Source organism: Pleurodeles waltl, chromosome 1_2 (genome assembly GCF_031143425.1).
Source record: "Pleurodeles waltl isolate 20211129_DDA chromosome 1_2, aPleWal1.hap1.20221129, whole genome shotgun sequence".
In the NCBI taxonomy this organism is placed as follows: domain Eukaryota; kingdom Metazoa; phylum Chordata; class Amphibia; order Caudata; family Salamandridae; genus Pleurodeles; species Pleurodeles waltl.
Window position 1 is genome coordinate 991844064 of NC_090437.1, and position 18696 is coordinate 991862759.

Below are 18696 nucleotides of genomic sequence, written 5' to 3' on the forward strand. Positions count from 1 at the left end.
TGGGACAAATGCTTGCAAACAGTCTAACCGCTAGCAATGGCTCAGTATAGTAGTCCAACTCATTGATTTTCCACCCAGTGTGTCAGTCCAGAAAGAGGACCACCTAAGGCAAATCAGTATTGATGCTGTCGTTCTTTGGAACTGTCTATCCCAAACCTGTGACATCTCATCTCTCCACCCACAGGCCCATTTTTTTTTTAGTTGGTAAATTTGAGACCCGACCCCCCCACCCCCCCCCCGAATCTCACTGGTTAAGCTACATCCCTGGTCAGACACTCTCCCTTCCGAATGCCCTAATTGATGCTTTAATTTTTGAATGAACAGTTTGTGAGTAGGACACACAAAATTAAACTTTTCACATCCTCAAACTATGTGTTTTAACAACAGGCTATGTATAAATCTTTTCATAGTTGTTGCTTGTGCTAGATTTTTTCTGGGAAATCTTACAGATTAATTTTACAAGTTTGGCTTTTGAGAGAAAATTCAATTTTAAAACTGAAATGAATTAATGAAAGTTGTAAATCAATTACTGACGTTCTGGGGGTGCACATTATAGATAACTTAAATTTACTTGAATCAGCGTACGTCTGAATTTTGAATAAATTACTAATTCAGCTCCTCATTTTGTCACGAAAGGAGCCAACTAATCTATGACTTCGAACAACAACCTCACATTTTATGCACTTTATCACAGTTATTATCTTCAGAGTCAATCACAAGTGTTTGCTTTGAAAGAAAGAAGGTAAACATTCTGCAGTTTCATTGCCCATTTGTAATGTCTACCTGTGTGGCCACGTCAAACCCTGTATTATACCTCTTACATGTTGGTCATTTTTCTAAAACCCATCTAAAACTAATTTGACATATGGGCATTGGCAGGTGATATATTTGCAAATGTTACACCAGAAAATGTGTTTTGCTACAAAACAATGTTAGCGAATTATGGCCCTGGATACCTAAAAGCCCCTTCATACAATGTCAGCCCTCCTTTAGTACTCAGTTCTGAACACTAGACCAATTTCACACATTCTCACGGTGTAGCAGAAGAGAAATCCAAAATGAGCTACAAGTTTAACTTCACATACTATGAATGGAAGAAGTAACTGTGAATACTGCCCACTTAGTTTCCCATAGAAGACTACCATCAAATTAATAATGGATGCACATGTATACAAGTCTCATACTCGACCTCCCAGGCCACACCCACATCACACTGCACCTCAGGAAGCTTCACTGACTCTCCATTACAAGTAAAGCCAATTAAGTTTTCTCACTGACACACATAAAGCCCTACTCAACACAGGATCAGAATACCTGAGCAACCGCATACACTTTCATTATCCCACTGCACGCCTATGCTTTTCCTCACTCTCACTTGCACACACTCCAACATCCACAAAACCAAAACGCAGGTTGCTTATTTTCCTACATCCACCCAAAACATAGAACGACCACCCTCAACACATCTGAGTCATTTCCTCACTTCTAGAGGTCTGCAAGAACCTTGGGCACTTTGGGCCTAACACACCTACCCAAGCATCTAGATACCTCCTCGAGTGATTAATGCACTATACAAATCAATATAACATAACATACCTGTCTGAAAAGCTAGTGTAAATACCAACACTGAACGACAGGATAACAATCCCCTTCAGAACACACTTGCTCTTTGGTCTTGGTTGCTTTCACCTGTGTGTGTGTGTGTGTGGTCAGTTCTCATTTCCTTTACAAAAAGTTGCCATTTCATGCAGAGATATTTATTTTAGATCTTGCTTGGCTATATTAGACATTTGTCAGGAAGCAATCATAAGCAAGCATACCTATAAACCGCAAGTGACAAACAAGTTAAATGCTGACTGGTAACTGGGCAGGTATGTTGACTGTAAGGCATGTGTGCTAACACAATTCTTTGGCAATATTGTCGGGGCTGAGAGGCAAAGCAGATTATAATGTGGTTCACATTAGCTTAACAGATAAAAACGGGACCTTTTGCAAAAAGAAAAAAATCTGTTATGTAACCCTGTTCTGGCTGAAAAGGAAGTGAAATGAACCAAACACTGACTCTGCATCTCTCGACAACGCGCTGACAGATAATGTGGCCTTTTTCTAACAATAGATTTCAACATGTGTGACCAGAGGCACAGCCGCTGCAGAAAGATGTGCCCTGTGTCCTACAAGCTCTCTATATAATTCAGAACGTCACTTACTTAAAGAATTGGCCTCTGGAAATATCTGCAATAAACGTGTATTCGTGTAGTTAGGAGTGCCTGGGTCTTCCGCGCGGATTCGCCTGTTCACTGGGAAGTGTAATTTAACGGTTTATCAAAAGCATACTTTAAAAGAGGCCACTTCTTAGCTCCTACTTTTCAGGGATCAAACTTGCAGCGAAAGGCCTGTTGGCCTTCATGATAGCGGCAGAGGTTAAACGAAGATGCATCGAGGAGGAGGGCTAGTTTCCTCTACAAAGTAATAGGTTCGAGACCCGTTTCCCCTAAGGTCCATGCTTTGCGATATTTCTACAAATGTGGGTTGAGTTCACTATGACGTTAGAACACCACCGGAAACATGCTGAATGCTACCAGAACAGTCCGGTATTGGCCATCTGAACGCCAACAAACGTGTCTCTGAAGCGCATTCCAGTTTCATAAAATTATGCAATGAAAAAAGTGTAACCATATACCGTGCACCTATGAGCAGGGTGTGCTTTCGGTAGAATTCAAGTGAATATCAACAGGCGTGCCAATCTAGCAAACATGGATTGGTAAGGGGTGAGAGGGATCACGGTATCGTTAATAGTAAATGTCAAATAAAGAAACCAGTGGGCGCATTGAGACATGGCACACCTGGATCTACGGTGGGTAGAAGGGTCAAACACGTGCTCATTTGACTTTCCATACAGGGGCAACACAGCTGTGGTTGGTTCGTTCGTCTGTCATTCCACCCCTCCCCCCGCACACCTTCCCAGCGAGACCGCCACCTCAACATCTATCATTACCTAGAATGACTTACAACTACAATGTTCACAGCTGTCTTACCCGTCCCTAAACACAAACCATTGCAGCACTTTGTTGACGCTCCTCTCAGCAATAACAGCGGGTAACGCATTCACGGCGGTGATTAAAGCACACACTGCGAACCTCGTGCTTCGCCTGATAACAGCACTCGGAGACTCCCTGGGGGCAGAGGACCGCTTAGCGTCTACACGTGAAGAGCAATGTAAAGGGAGACAGGGATACCTGGAACTGTAAAATGCCGCGAAAAGCAACACAAGAATTTGCAGGGAGCTGAAGGAGGCAGTAAAATCAAGCAATCAGCAGATGGCGGCATATCATATTTAAAAAGAATAAATACAGGTACATATGCGCGTGGAAACTCTTCCCGCGCAGTCTCAGTCACCATCGGGGCTGTAACAGTTCACAGCACAGGGGGCAAGCAACTAATGGCAGGATGAACGGCAGAAAAACTCAAGCCGCCAACACATGAAATAACAAAGTTACAGCAAAGTTACTCCGGGCAGCCACAACCTGCAAGTACCGGATCTGCTACGTCTGACATACTGATGTACTCACCATGTTGACTTCTGAGACCATATCTATGCTGGCCACGTCTATCCTCATCCCAACATCCACAGGAGCCCCTGCAAAGGAAACAGAGGACAGTGCCAACAGGTGAGCGCACAGGTATGCATGCTGCGACCACCCACCGCACACGCAACGCGCCGCATAGGACCCAGCAGCGTCTGGGGGCACATGAACTGCTCAGGGACAGGCACGAGGCGCACACACAGTTGTACACATACGGCGCCCTTTAGCCGCCCCACAGGGCAGAGACACCAACAAACCGGTGTCCTAGCTGGGCCGAGAGAATAACGGGGATCCGCTTACCTCCAAAGTCTGGCCTCAGGCGGATGTCATATCCCTTGAGCAGCCTATCCACCGTCTCCTTCACGTAGGACATGTTGCTGGGCTCATTGGCACTGCAGGGGTGAGAGGAAGGGGCAAGGGTCATTATATGGAACGCACACCCGGAGCACAAGACACAACACCAGCAAATCTCTATCCCCTGCCCTAAAGCCTAGACACGAGTCAAGCACAGATTCACTCACCTCTGCGCGCAGCAGACCATGGCCACCATGACGGGAAATGACAAGATCCCGAAATACCCTCGCTCCCGAGCTGTCCACATTCCTGGCTTGGGGCGCCGAATAGCTCCCGCGAGCGGCAAGGGAAGATTCAAGGGAAGCAACTTAGTCCAATGCGGTGCAAAATCCCGAGCCCGGGCGCGCCTGCGCACACCCGCGGCCACCGCTTGCCTGGCAAACAATTTCCCTTGCAAAGCAGGCTGCGCGCAGCGCAGGCTCTTCCGAGCAGGGAGGGGAGTTCAGGCTCGGATCTCTGCGCCTGTAGAGCATCTGGGAAGGGGTGAGCCGGGGGCTGTTCACCGTGTGCCGCGGCCGCAACGGGGCTGAACAGCCTGTACGCACCCCTCCCCTACACACAGCAGCGCGGTCGCATCCCTCAACATGTTAAGGGAGCATTTTAACCCGAACCCGTCAGCATGCGCTCCCCCTCCCTCTCTCTTGCCGGATGTGAGCCGCTGCTTGGAGATGGAGGGAGAGCGAGGAGGCTCATTGGCAGGCAGCGTGCCTCTTCTCTTTGCACTAAAGGGGCGAAGTGCTCAGAGATCAGCAGCCGAGCTTTATTTACATTCAACCCACAGTCTCGCCGGATGATGGCATTAAGCAATATCGGGGCAATGAATGGGAGTCTTTCGAGCCACGCTTCTGAGCGTGGGTGGCCGAGGGAGGGTACCACTGCGTGTGAATACCGCATTAGCGAGCGTTTATTTTCTTAAATATTGTGCAAAGCGCCTTGAGACTAAAGATAGTTCTTTGCGTTCCGCGTCCTGCCCCAGTTCTCGATGACAGTCGTTAAACTGCCGTAACTCATAGAGGTCTAAAAGATTTTAAGTGCATGTTTATTGTTTTATATTTACTAGATAGCGCCTTAGGGACTTCATTTCGTATACAAGGAACGGCTGTTCTGTTTAATGAACAGAGAAGATATAGTGTCTGGCTTCTGAACTCTGACAGCTGAAACCTGCCTCATCGTTGGACTGTAGTGCTGTCAGGGCCCGGTCTTTCTGCCTGGAATTGGAGGTATAATCCTCTTCCTTTCCGAGTCGGTGCGCTGGCTTAGTTATTTATCGCTAAAGCCTCATAGAGGAACATACTCCACTTCCCCAAACCAGGCATTAAACATAACCGCACAAGAAAAACTATCAATGCCCGACCTGTTGAATGTCTTTATGTGATACTGCTAGCCAGGTCCTTCGGCGAGGCATGGTCCAATAGGCGGCACCCAGATCAGCTGAAGGAAGCGTACAGGACCAAGGACAGCACTTCGACCCGTTTGCCTGGCCCTGGGACGCCTGTCACCTCATAGTTCAATGAGGTGATGGCCTGATGTGTCAAATAGTACGACGAGGGGCTGGTAGCCGCCTAGTTCAGTCAGAGAAGCACAGCCCAGGGCAGGGTAGAGAAACGACCAGGACCATGGAGAGAGCCCGGCCCTGGGACACTGCTCCGTGCCTGAGTGAGATAATTCTTCCTTCTTTAACCGTGTGTCAAGCGGCACAAAGAGCACGTGTTAGCTTTCTAGTCTGGTCAGCTCAGCCCTTCCCAGGACGGATGGATGAAGTGAGCACGACTAAGGAGAGCTCCTCGTTGCGCAGGTACGGCTTGGAATGCTCCCTGCATAGAGCTACAGTGATATGGCGCTGCTTTATTTGACATTATGTCATGAGCCTGCTAACGGCCCCAATTAACGAAACACACTCGGAATTTCCTGTTGATGCAATTTGCCACCTGAAGCTAGTTTCCAATGTCTTAACTTGTTTTTTTATTGTTTTTTTTAGCGGAGCCTAATGAATTCAAGCAATACTTTTCTTTAGCGAGTTGCATGTCCAACGTTCGTTCCACCGGTCATCATTTAAACATATCCCAGTTTCCAAAACCGATTAACAGCAGCTTTATCTCATAGACATTTTAATAGTTCTTCAACTAGAACTTCTTATGCGATACCTCCTTGACGTAATCTAACAAGGGAGTAGACACTTGCCTGCGCACTTCAAGTGCGGGGAAAGATTTGCTTTAACGTACACGTTTATTGTCAATTATAAAACCTATTAGTGGGGATACGCGTTATAGCACCCTAAAACATGACGAGGCTTATCCACTGTAGCTCCACAGGATGTTAGCAAGCCACGTCACTACTGTGCTGAAAAACAGTGCCAGTCTATCCCTGAACAATATGTTTTGATGCATTTATTTAAAAAATATAGCTTAACGGAGGGTTTTAGCCTGTCGTGCCTGATTCTTACTGGGCCATTGTAAAGTGTCGTGCCACAAGCACACTACATATAGGCTTCACTCACCAGTTTCAAAAGATTATCTCGTGCAGTTGCTGAATAAGTTTGCACTTCACCGTAATGCCGTGTAAATTGGTTGTCGAACACAGATATGAGCAGTGACCTCTTTTACTTTTCGATGCTTGGAAACCCATTGAAGGCTCTACAGAAGCACAGTAACCATGAAATACTGGGCCAGATGTAGGAAACAGCTTGCGACTCGCTAACGGCAAAAATTGCCGTTTGCGACTCGCAAACCGGAGTTTCCTATGCAGAAATGCAAATGCTTTCCGCAAAGGGGTGTTCCCTTCCTATTGGCGACTCACAGTGGGATGCAATTCCATTTGCGACCGCATACGCAAATGGAGTCGCAGTTACCATCCACTTGAAGTGGATGGTAACCCACTCGCAAATTGGAAGGGGTCCCCATGGGACCCCTTCCCCTTTGTGAATGGACCCCAAAATATTTTTTCAGGGCAGGTAGTGGTCCTAGGGACCACTACCTGCCCTGAAAAAATTCCGAAACAAAAGGTTTCGGATTTTTTTTTAAGTGCAGCTCGTTTTCCTTTAAGGAAAACGGGCTACACTTAAAAAAAAAAAATACTGCTTTATTGACAAGCAGTCACGGACATGGAGGTCTGCTGACTACAGCAGGCCTCCATGTTAGTGAGTGCCCATAGTCGCTATGGGGCCGCAATTTGCGACCCACCTCATTAATATTAATGAGGTGGGTCTTTGCAACCCCATAGCGACTCACAGACGGTGTCTGAGACACCGTTCTGCATATGGTTTTGCGAGTCGGAAATTGCGAGTCGCTCGGAGTCGCAATTTCCGAGTCGCAAAACCAAGTTTTGCTACATCTGGCCCTCTATTTCCTGATGAGCATTTATTAGTATGGTTGCAGGGTTTATGACTGTTCCAGATAGAAGTGCCACGTCCAGCTACTCTCAAACCCGAGGGAACGGCGTACCCACGTCCAGCATATGGTGGCCCTATAGTAAATCATGCATAGTACTTGCCAGGGTAATCACAACACAGTACCGCTAAAACGAGAGGAACCGTCTGCAATAACGTTGGGGAGATGCAAGCAACGCCTTTATGCTCCTGATAAACGGATGGCACTTAGTTTAGAGTTTAGCAATGCACAGGAACTACCAAAATGGCGCATTTCACGTCTGCATCCGTAACTTACCGTCCGCTGTGTTGTTGCTGTATTGAGAATCTGGAGCAATGACAAGTGGATCTCCGACCTCCGGCTGCCACATTCTTACTCTGCCATTGAAGTTACAGCAAAGAAAATCTGTGATGGGCTGATAAAAAACTTATACCCCAACCACTACATTTAGAGTTCAACATAGGCTGGCAGACCCGTGGAGGTAAATACTCACACATGGCTGGCAGACCCGTGGAGGTAAATACTCCACACATTCAATGGAGGAAAAATTACAAAGGCCCAAATCCAGCCCATACCTACAACACAAGCATGATGCAGAAACTTGATGCCCGTGCTGCTGCAAACACTGCGAAGGCATCCTAGAAAGGTTACAGGCCAGCTGGCAGTCGCTGTTCAATAAAAAGAATAGGAAGGCACACCACAGCATTACAAATACATGATTACGTCAGGTTTCTTTGTTTTTCTAAACTACCTAAAACATGGTCCAGAAATTAGAATGCGTTTCCTAAAACACCATACTAATTAAAGGGGACCGTTTTTGCCACACCTGTGTTCATGTCACCTTGTGAAACGTGTCTCCTCGCTGCCCTTGCACAGAGTGGTTTGACCAGGCAAAAATTCATGATAAAATAACAAAGTGCACTTGAAATGTCGAGGTATAACAGCTTTTGAACATAAAGTGCGAACGTGTGAACAATGTACTGCACACAAAAATAGTTCACACCTGTAAGGAAACCCAAATGTCTCCTCTATCCTCTTCATCTCTTCGTCTGTAATAAGGCATGCCACATCGTTCATTCTCAACATAAACAACACATGCCAACTTTAACATTTACACCTTGTATCATGATTTGCTGGCGTGTCGGCACTATTGGTAATAGTGTAAGTCAGGCGAAGAAGGTGGCGGATGCCAGAGAGTGCTTTCACATCTGCAAAGCGTACGTCAATAGTGAAATCCGAGCGAAGTCATAAAATTTAAACAATATGGTGTTGGGTGCCAGGCTAGCCCTAACACCTGCCACCACAGGTGTCGGAGGGCCACACACTGGAGTGGGTGGTTGCCTAAATATTGAAAGAAGAGTGGCCAGGGCACACCAATAGCATGAATCCTGATAATGTTCAAGAATAAATAGAAAGTTCGTTCTTGGAAGATGATGTGTAGATATTTATTATAAGTGCAGGTAGAAAGTAGAAATCTCAATCAAAAGACTGCGTTGTACAAAATGACCATGTGTCCAGAGCAGCCAGATGGTGATAAATGGTCAAAGTTACAATAGGATGTTCGATTGTAACAATAAGTCCTTACAGCAAAACATCCAACACGTGTTTCATCTTCAAGACTTTGTCAAGGCTTCAGATGTATATAAAACATTATATGTAAACACGAAAGGTACATAGATCAAGCTGCAGGTTGTCATGAGTCCTTGGGAGAAATCAAATAGTATAGGCAAATGATGGCCATGATAAGCCTCAAGTATTTATGGAGCGAATAAACCCGTGCCGTGCGCGTCGGGGTTTTGGCAGAGCTTTCACTCCATAGGTAACCAGTAGGTCTGGATTGAATTTTTTTTTCACACATGAAATGAAGTGACTCCGAAATGTTATATGTGAAAAAAAACATGTTTACTTCTGCCAAAATGCATAGCACAGAACAGTTCTATAAATGCAGCAATGTACATAACAGCAGGGACAGCAGGAAACTGTGAAAAACAAGGGAACCACTAAAAACAAAGCTTTCCCAACTGGCTGCTTCTGAATAATGAACTCTCAGGTTTAGGAGTGGCCAAGAATTATCAATCTATGATACTAATCACAAGTTGGAAGCTTCTACTAAATAGCAGGTATCCAGTGCAGTCTGTGTTGTTACCAAATGCACAGCCAGCTGCCTCTGGCATGTGTGAGGTCTAGGACTGAAAATGAAATCATGTTGAAGGGTAAACGTTGATTTGGAGATCATGATGGTCACATTACTGGCAGAGTTTGTTTGTCAAAAATGATGATGTTGATGTTGAAAATGACATTTAACCGCATGTCACACATACTGGTTCTCTTTCCTGCCTTTCAAAGCATAATAGAAAAAGGCTACTGCATCTGGCGAAATAACTGAAGTAAAACTGTGGGTCCACACCAAAACGCGCAATAACCACATACCTAATGTATGGACAACACAAATGTGCATTTTTTTGGTCAATATAATTTGTAGGGATTAAACAAAAATTAATACACCCTCGTATTTGGGAGGAGGGGGGCAGGGTGTGAGTGAGGGGATCGAAGGAGGGGAAACAATGAGAGGCATGAGGTACGAAAAGTCCTGCCAATCCTGTGCCTGTAGACTTAGCTTGCATTGCCACTTTGTTCTTGTTTGTCCATTTTTTCTTTGGGGTACAAGTTATTGGGGGAGAGGGAGTCAGAAGGTCTAAAAGAATGGAGGGGAGGGGCAAACAACAAGAAATTCTAGGTGTGTAGACTGCCCGGGCAAGGACTGGGGAAGTTTCCCTGGAGTCAACAGCTCCTCAAGACCTCCTATGCTGGGCAGTCTATACAGAACAATGCCGGTCAGGACTTGGAACATTCTGACCATTTTCTGATCCACATCCTGAAGGCAAGCCATCACTGCTGTCTGCCCAGCACACAGCTCCACAAAACGTTCATCGGTTTCTTGGAAACAAGAGTGGTGGCACAAGAGCAGTAGGAAAGGTGGCTGTGGCAAATGAGACCCTGGCACTTTGTCTTCTGGTTGAGGGCCACTTTCGTCTTGGGGTTGCAGGACAGACAGTGGAGGTGGTAGCTCCTGGAGAAAATGTAGCAGTATCAGCCACATTCCCACCAAATGTGCCACTAGGTTCCTGAGTGACACCCGTACCTCATTCTGATTCCTGTAGCATTAGTGAAGCGGATAGGGTGCGACTGGTATGGAAGATTGATTGTATACAGTGAAGAACACTCACTATATTTGATAAAGGAGGTGGCTGGATGTGCTCATGAAACATATGGTAGGCTTGAAGATTTAGCGTGATATAGATAAGATTTAGCAGAATAGTGTGATATTGATTTATAAAGAAGGAAATGTTCACATGGGAATTATAGAATGAATGGCTATAATTGAAACTGAGGTCAATGGAATGGGTTTATTAACCCAATGATCACATATCAGGGAATTCAATAATTTTATAAAGGATTGGGCAGATGTCAGGAAATACAAGGATAAATGAAAAAAAGTAATGCAGTAAGAGATAAAACAAGAATTCAGAAGCAGTGAGCATGACCATGAGTGAACCTGAATTGAAAATGGTTGTGACTGATTTCCCTTTGCAATAAATGTGTGGAAGGGCATATTGCACGTTCCTTGGACTAGATCTAATCTCTTTGCATTCACAACAAACCTTCCAAAGATTAGGGGGGAACCAGATAAATGGTACATGGAGATGGAGTGATTAGTGATGATTTCAAAGTTCTTTAGGTAGATTTGGATACATTGTTTGAAATTATTGTTGAGGAAGATTCCTGGGCTGAATACAAGGCAGTTGTAACATGGCCAACAGAGGAACCTGAAAGAACTATTCCTCAAAATGGTCCAGCTCTTGCTTGATGGAAAAGTACAAGGAAGTAACTGCACATTGTTGGAGATTTGTCCTTTTTGCAGAGTCACTCCATAATTTCGCCTTCTCTCTGCTGAACCTGTTTTTTCTAGCTTTAGGACTTTGTGCAATTTACCTCTGCCAAGGAGAGGAAAAGCGCCTATGCTTCCACTTCTAAATATAAGTAAACTGGCATACACCAAGTTGGCACATTTAATTTACATATATAACCCTTGTATATGATACTACCTGTGCCAAGGGCTTGTACATTAAATGCTACAAGTGTGGTGCAATACAAATTGTGCCTGCGACTGCAGTACCACTGTAAAACATGAGTCCAGGTCTTTCACTATAGCCTGTGTGTGCAGTTTTAAACTACCATTTCAAGCTGGCAAAAGGCCTAACCATCCTTTTTAATACCTATATATCACCCTGAAGTTAGGATCTAAGGGCCATATGTACGAACACATTTTCCCATAGACACAGAATGGGCAAAACGGCTTGCTACATCTGGCCCTAAATTCCCATTGGGTAGGGTGACTGGTATTTAAAAAGTAGGATATGTATATTTAATGTTTTATGTGTTCTGGCAGTAAAAATTCTCCAGTCATTTTTTCACTGTGGTAAGGCAGACCTAATACACTAATACTGATTTACCTTATGCCACTTAACACGTGCTAAATTCAGTTTGGGAGCATCTAGAAACATATTTCAAAGGCTCACTTTAACAGTAATTTAAAATCCAACCTAATGGCAACGTTGGATTTTATATTACTACTTTGAAAATGACAAAGTTATAAAGTTGTCATTTTCCTGGCTAAGCCAAATGTGCCTTTCTGCCAGTGTCCAATGTCACCTGACTGTTAATGGCTCTCCTGTGATGTTATGTGTATTCCTCATAAACAGAGGACAAAAGGCTTGGCTTGTAGAGGTGTTTTTACTCCTTGAGCAAAATGGTCTGTGGGGTTATACCAGCACCTTCCAGAGCTACAAAGAGTATTTACCCTGTTAATGTCAAATAAAGCTCATACCCAGGCCTGCCTTCCATTGTCTTCTTAGTCAGCTTGGCTGCAAACATAGTCTATGGTGGGATGGGAGGGAGAAACTGCCCCAGAACTGGTTTGGAGTGACCACAAAGTAAAGTTTGCCCACTATCATAGCTACAACTCTGAGTGGGCATGGAGAGCTGACTGGGGAAAGGAAGAATCCGCCTTTTGGATTTAAGTAGAGAAGGGCGCTGTGTGTTAGTATACAGTAAACAAAAACAGGAAGTGCTGTAAAAATGGGTAGGGTCATCCCTGGAAACTTTTGCTCCCTTGGTTAGGGAGTGGATAGACTTTTACCCATCCATAGCCTGGCATTGGCCACATACGTGGCATCCTCAGTGTCCCCCAGAGAACACTCCTGAATCTGGGAAGACTCAAAAGAAGGACTGTCTTGCTGTCTAAAACCTGAAGGGAGAATGGACCAGCTTGCCTTTAACCCAGGACTCCACAAGGGACTCCAAAGGACAGTCTTCTGACTGTCAGTGTCAACTACAGGGATACAATAAAGTTCCAAAAGCCTTTCCTGATTCTCTGCTGACTAGACCAAAGTGTACCTGACCTGGGCCCCTCTGCTGGCCTCTGTGGAGTGAGTACTGACTCCATGTGCTGTCCGCAACATCCTGGTCCCTTAACTGGAGTCAGAGTGCACGTCTCTCTTCCTAACTGAAGAATGTGATGCAGAGCTCTGCAGAGCCATGCAGCTCCTAACTGAACATTCGCTGGATCTGATGCATAGCAAAGCAGAGCCCTGCGGAGGCTGTGCCACACAGTTCCTAATTGAAATCTTCTTGGAACACAACACAGAGTTATACAGAGCCACACAGTTCCTAATTGAAAGCTGACCAGTTCAGATGCAGAGCTTCCACAGAGCTGCCGATTGAAAGCTTCACCAGATCTGACACAGAGCCGCTTGGCACAGCTTCTGCCTTAAAGATTCACTGGATCTGACGAAGAGGTACAGAGAGCTCCAGATAGTAGAGGCGAACAGTCCCCATACTCACATCAGAAGGTAAAAACGTGCTGCAGGACAAACCTGGTCCTTTATCTAGGTTGCTCTCCATTGTGGGCAGCTTGAATTTATGACTTTGTCTTGCTCCAGCACAAAGAGATACTTTCACATGTCTGGGCACTATTTTTACCTAAAACTTTGAAATCTCCTACCTCGGGTTCTGCCTTTTGGATGTTTGTGTTTTGGTGGTATCTTACTTATTAAAATGTACTCTATTTAAATTGATTTGGGTTTTTCGTCTGTGCTGTTTCTATGTTATTACTGTAGGAGTACTGCCTAAATACTTTATACACTACCTCTAAGTTAAGCCTGTCTGCTTTGTGCCAAGCTAGCTGAGGATTAAGCACAGGTTCATTTAAAGACGTTAGTGGGTCATCTTGACAAGGATTTTGAATATTTGAGGGGGGGGGTCTCTCCCCTCAACTATTAACCCAATCTCTTGCACATATTTAAAGCAAAAGGTGATAGAGAAAGAGGTGAATTGATCAAACATTATGAAGACTACACAGAAGCCAAAAGAATCAGTGCATGCTTACTATGAAAAACTAATGCAGATTTTAGAAAGCACAGATGAGTTGAGAATCCGGTATAAGAAGGCTTTTGTAATTTCATGTCAGGCTTTGTGTTAGGACTGCGTCCAGAACTGAGTTCTTATACACAGCAGAGTGTGATTTGTTGGCAGGCTAAGAGTATTGATGAAACATTCAAATACGTTAAGTACTGCAGTGATTGCTTTGATGGGAAGCAGAGAAAGCTGAAGGAAAAATTAATGGCTGCACAGGCAAAGTATTTTCAGAAAGGTGCTACAAATCATGTTGTAGTTTGGGGTTTTCACTCAGGGTGTGTTGATGGTGCAAATTCTGATGCAAATCTGAATATGCAATGGGTAGGTATGCAGATGACAAAGGATATAAATGTGGTTCTTCAGGGTAGAGGTAGTGTATTTGTGAATAATTCCAATGGGATGAATGAGAACATTAACATGCTTAGCTCAGTCATTGCTGTTGGACCCTTGACATGGGAAATGGAAAATTGGCGAGACCCCAAATCAGATTCAATATTATTTTGTTCCTCAAATGCAGCAGAATACAAAAAAGATGCAGAATGAGATTCAGCCAGATGCCCGAGCTCTAGTAACTTGAGTGCATAACTTACAGAATCAAAGACGGTTCAATTGGCATCCCACTAGCTAGATTTAAGAAAATGATTTGGAAAGTCTGCAAATGCTGTGTAACTCCGTGTAGATGCAGTACATTGATTACCTGATGGTCATATCTAAAACAAAAGAAGACTGCAAGTTGGATACAATTGCACTCTTGAACCATCATGGAGAAAATGGGCATACATTTTAGGCCACAAAAGGCAGTATTGTCTAAAATAAGTTATCTATTTGGGGCATCACATTGTGAAAGGTTCAAGAATAATATTTAAAGAACACATTTTTGCAATCCTGAGAATGAATCCACGGACTATGCAAAGAAAAGTAAGAATGTTTCATGGAAGGTAGCTATTGTAGATAGTTGATTCCAAACGTTTGCATAATTGTCAAGCTTTTACTAAGACTTACTCACAATGATGTAAATTATCTGGTGCCATTTAATGCCCAATGCATTAATCTTTTCCTCAAGCTCAGAGAAAATCTCTGCAGTGCACATGTCCTAGGAATTTAAAATTATGAAAAAGATTTTTAATTGTTCTGCCATGAGAGAGAAGGATGTGCATTGTCAGTTTTGACCCAAAAACATGATGCAGTGAAACACCCTGTAGCTTACTTCTCTGTTACATTAGACCCACTTGCTTGATGGCTAAAATTGGTAGTAGCAGTTTATACTACAGTTGAACAAAGTGAGAGGATTGTGATGGGTTATGCACTTATGTTGTTTCCTCATTCAGTCACTGTTTTGACTACTTGTACTCAAACTCAGCATCTAACAAATATCGACTAACCAAGTATGAGCAGACAATGTTAGCATCCAACATTTCAATTAGAAAATGCAATACCCTGAGCCCTGCAACGCTTTTGCCAATTGCAAGTGGCGATGGTGAGGATGATGAAGATTGTTATCACAGTTGCATTATGCAATCAAGTTGCACCCCAAACTAAAAACAGACACACAAGATGTTCCACATGAACTGGCTGATCAGATTCTAATTGTGAAGGTTTTTGTCTGAGATATCATCACAGAACTTTGAGAGCAGATGCAGTCCGCACTTTATCGAATATTATGGAAGCATAATATTTATGCAATGTAACTTCTGCACAAATAGAAGAACTGATTGCATTAATGTGAGCATGTTGCTTAGACAATGGATTGAAGTATCACAATTTACACTGACATCCAGTATGGGTTTAGTGAGGCCCACAATTTCAGACAATTGTGGTCACAATCAGGTGTTATAGCATCCTCTGGTGACATTGCTGTGTGGTCAGGCTCTTCAACAAAGACTGGTATAAGACATCCTTTAGAAATGTAGTTGAACGTTTGAATCAGTTTTGTATTACCTACAAACAAATGAATGCAGGGAAGAGAATGCTAGTGAGTATGAGTCATGTACGAAAATCAGAAAGTCCTTTCACAAGAGTTCAAATTAAATTTGATGAGGTTTGATGAGATTCATGTTTGCAGTGGCCTCAGATATATTCTAAATGTTGACTGTTAATTTTTCAAATGGGTCGAAGCCTACCTGACTAGGTGACACAACAGTATGATAGGGGCCACGCTAGTACTGAAAATGTTGAGCCCTAAATTTGGTACACTAAATTGTCTAAAGGCAGATAAAGGTAGTCACTTTAATAATGAAATCTTGAAGGTACTGTGCACAACCTTACAAAATGTGCAATTGTTCTATTGAAGTTACAGTCCAGAAGCATCAAGAGATGTAGAAAGAGTCAATGGCGCTCTGTAATGTAAATTGGCAAAGTTCCTGCCTTGACTTATCTAAAAGGGTGAGATGCACTTCCAGTAGTGCTCATGAGTCTCAGGATTACACCAGATAAGAAGAAGGGTCTTTACCCATACAAGGTGTAGATGAGGAGGGCCATGAGAATTCCTTCAATCCTGTCAGCTTCACTTTTATCTGTAAGTGATTACATTGTGCTAATTACTGTAAAGACTTGGCTGATGTTGTATGCTCGATCTCTCATCAGGTGAGCTTGGGAACACTATCAACAAAAGAAGAACTATGTAAAACTCTCCAGCCTGGATGTTGGGGGATCGTGAAAAAGCACATTCATAAATCTCACCTGGAGCCAAGATGGAAAGTCCCTTATGAGGCGATCCTTGTGACTAACACTGCTGTGAAATGTGGAGGCTTGCCATAGTGGGTCTGTGCATCTCACACAAAGAGAGTGAAGACTGCTGATGAAGAAGTGGTGACAACAACCACTAAATCACAGAGTCAAGTTTTAGCTTGTTGAATGCATTCAGAGTGGGGTGATGAATATCAGACTCTAGATTGAGTTCCTTTCCATGAACAGCAACAAGAGCCTCAGGGAGTAAAGCTGACAATCTGAGTCTCAAAAATCCAGAAAGGAAATCAGTTTGCAATTGAAAGAGAAAATCAAACAGATCCAGACAAAAACAAGAGCAAAGTGGGAAGGCAAGAAGAAACAGTAGTAGTCATAAGTATGTGATCTGACAAATTGCCATTTTGTTTCTGGAGATGACCCACTATGAACGATTGTTTATTAAAGAAAAATAGATTTCTTCTTTTGATTCAGCAAAATTACTGTGCACAGTATTTCATACATAGAGCCTGTTTTTCTTTGTACCTTAGGTATCCAGTCAAAGATCATAGGGTTGCTTTTTCTGGATTATACTGAAAATACGTATGAACTGAGCATATAAACCATGTCACGAATCAATACTGTGCCCTATGCATGTTGGGTATGTCTCTATATCCTCATGTCATTCCTTCTACTATGGCGCCTTTCCATCTAGGAAGCTCCATGACTCCCCATCCCATTGGGCCTGAAGCATTGACTCTCCTGAGTGTGTTGCTATGCAAGTTTCATTTAGTTTGCACCTGTAGGCATTACGTGTCCTATTAGGATAGGGATGATTCCACTGTAACCCATTAGGATGTATCATCATGCACTTGGTTTCCTTTGTAATAATTGTTGTCAATTACTGTTTGCACCTGCTGCCTATTAACCCATACCCATTTTTATGTAAAACATGATTCTTCCCAGGTTCCTTTGGAAGCCTACATGGGAGATATGTGCCCTTCTAGAACACTTTGCGCTTACAGTATAAATACCCCATCTGAACTTGCATAAGGCTTGGCCTTGTACCTGTATCCAGACCCATACAAGTCTCCATCAAGTCCTGTGCAAGCAGATTCCATGCACTCTCCTCTGCAGTTGCCTAGATCTATCATGCTCCTGTTCAGTGCAAGCTTCATCTCTCCATTCATCTCCTGAGTAGCCCGGACCACTTTGTTTCTGTACCATCTGCCCAGTCTTACAGGTCCGATGTTATAGTCTTACAGGTCCTTTCCCATGACTCCGAGATACTGACTCCTGAAATCCCTCAGAGTCTCTCCTTCATGAGTTACAATTCCTCCTCTTCTTGACTTCTAGCAACGACCAGCCTGCTACCTCTGAACTCCTGTATAGTAATTCCCAGGTTAAGTACCTGTTTCCAGGTTAGTAGGTACTAATCTTTAATAGTTTTTGCAGACCTGTCTGCTATCTCCGTGCTTCTGCCATTGGACTCTTTCTCTGAATCTTTGTTTTTTGAACTGTTGGCCATAGGCCAGAGACTGTGTCCTGAATCAGCCTGGAGCTCAAATTTTGAACTGACTCTAATAGTGTTTTCTGACATATTTTGGGAGTGTTTAATACTCCAACCTCGAGCTGAGAGTTAAAGTGCTTTCTAGTATAACCTTGGAAGTGCCCGCAACTCCCTCCTGTGCTTCAGCAGTAACCATGTATCTAATTGTTTGAGAGTGTCTTTTACTCCAATCCATGTTCCTAGTACAAACTTGGAAATTTCAACGACTCCAATCTTGTGTCTCGATGCAACTTTGTTACATTGTCGTATTTTCAAGTGTTATTGAATGTACAGAATTTAAGCCTGGGAGTTTAGATAACTCCAACCTTGTATCAATAACACTTCTATTTCATTTGAATGTACATTGCCAAACCCTGAGCTATGTGCAGAGCAAAACCTTGGGAAATCCGGTGTCCCAACCTTGTGTCCTAATGTACATAATCATGTCCTGACTTATTTGTTAAACACAACCTTGGGAAAGCTGGTATCCCACCCTTGTGTTCATCAAGCCTTGCTTCAAGTTTACATACTTTGAATGTAATTCAATTCTGATAGTAGCCTCATCTCAAACATACCGTGAGAGATATTTAACTTCCAACCTATGTGTTCACCAAAACCTGTTTTTTAATATACATGTGAATGTCTCTCATTTCAAAGATGTGTATTGAGTGCTATTTTTGGGGGTCCTTTAATTTCAATCTATATT

General features: G+C 43.5%; 1 protein-coding gene across 3 annotated transcripts in view; it reads right to left on the reverse strand.

Moving 5' to 3' along the window:
* The window catches only part of GABRB1 (gamma-aminobutyric acid type A receptor subunit beta1), a 1685242-nt gene extending 1681057 nt beyond the window's left edge, over positions 1–4185 (reverse strand). For all 3 annotated transcript variants that reach the window (XM_069234636.1, XM_069234628.1, XM_069234646.1), the window contains exons 1-3: positions 4106–4185; positions 3885–3976; positions 3570–3637 (exon numbers count right to left, since the gene is read on the reverse strand). In XM_069234636.1, the coding sequence (XP_069090737.1) occupies positions 3570–3637; positions 3885–3976; positions 4106–4185 (240 nt within the window). The remainder of the gene's footprint in view (positions 1–3569; positions 3638–3884; positions 3977–4105) is intronic.
* Between the last annotated feature and the right edge of the window lie 14511 nt (positions 4186–18696).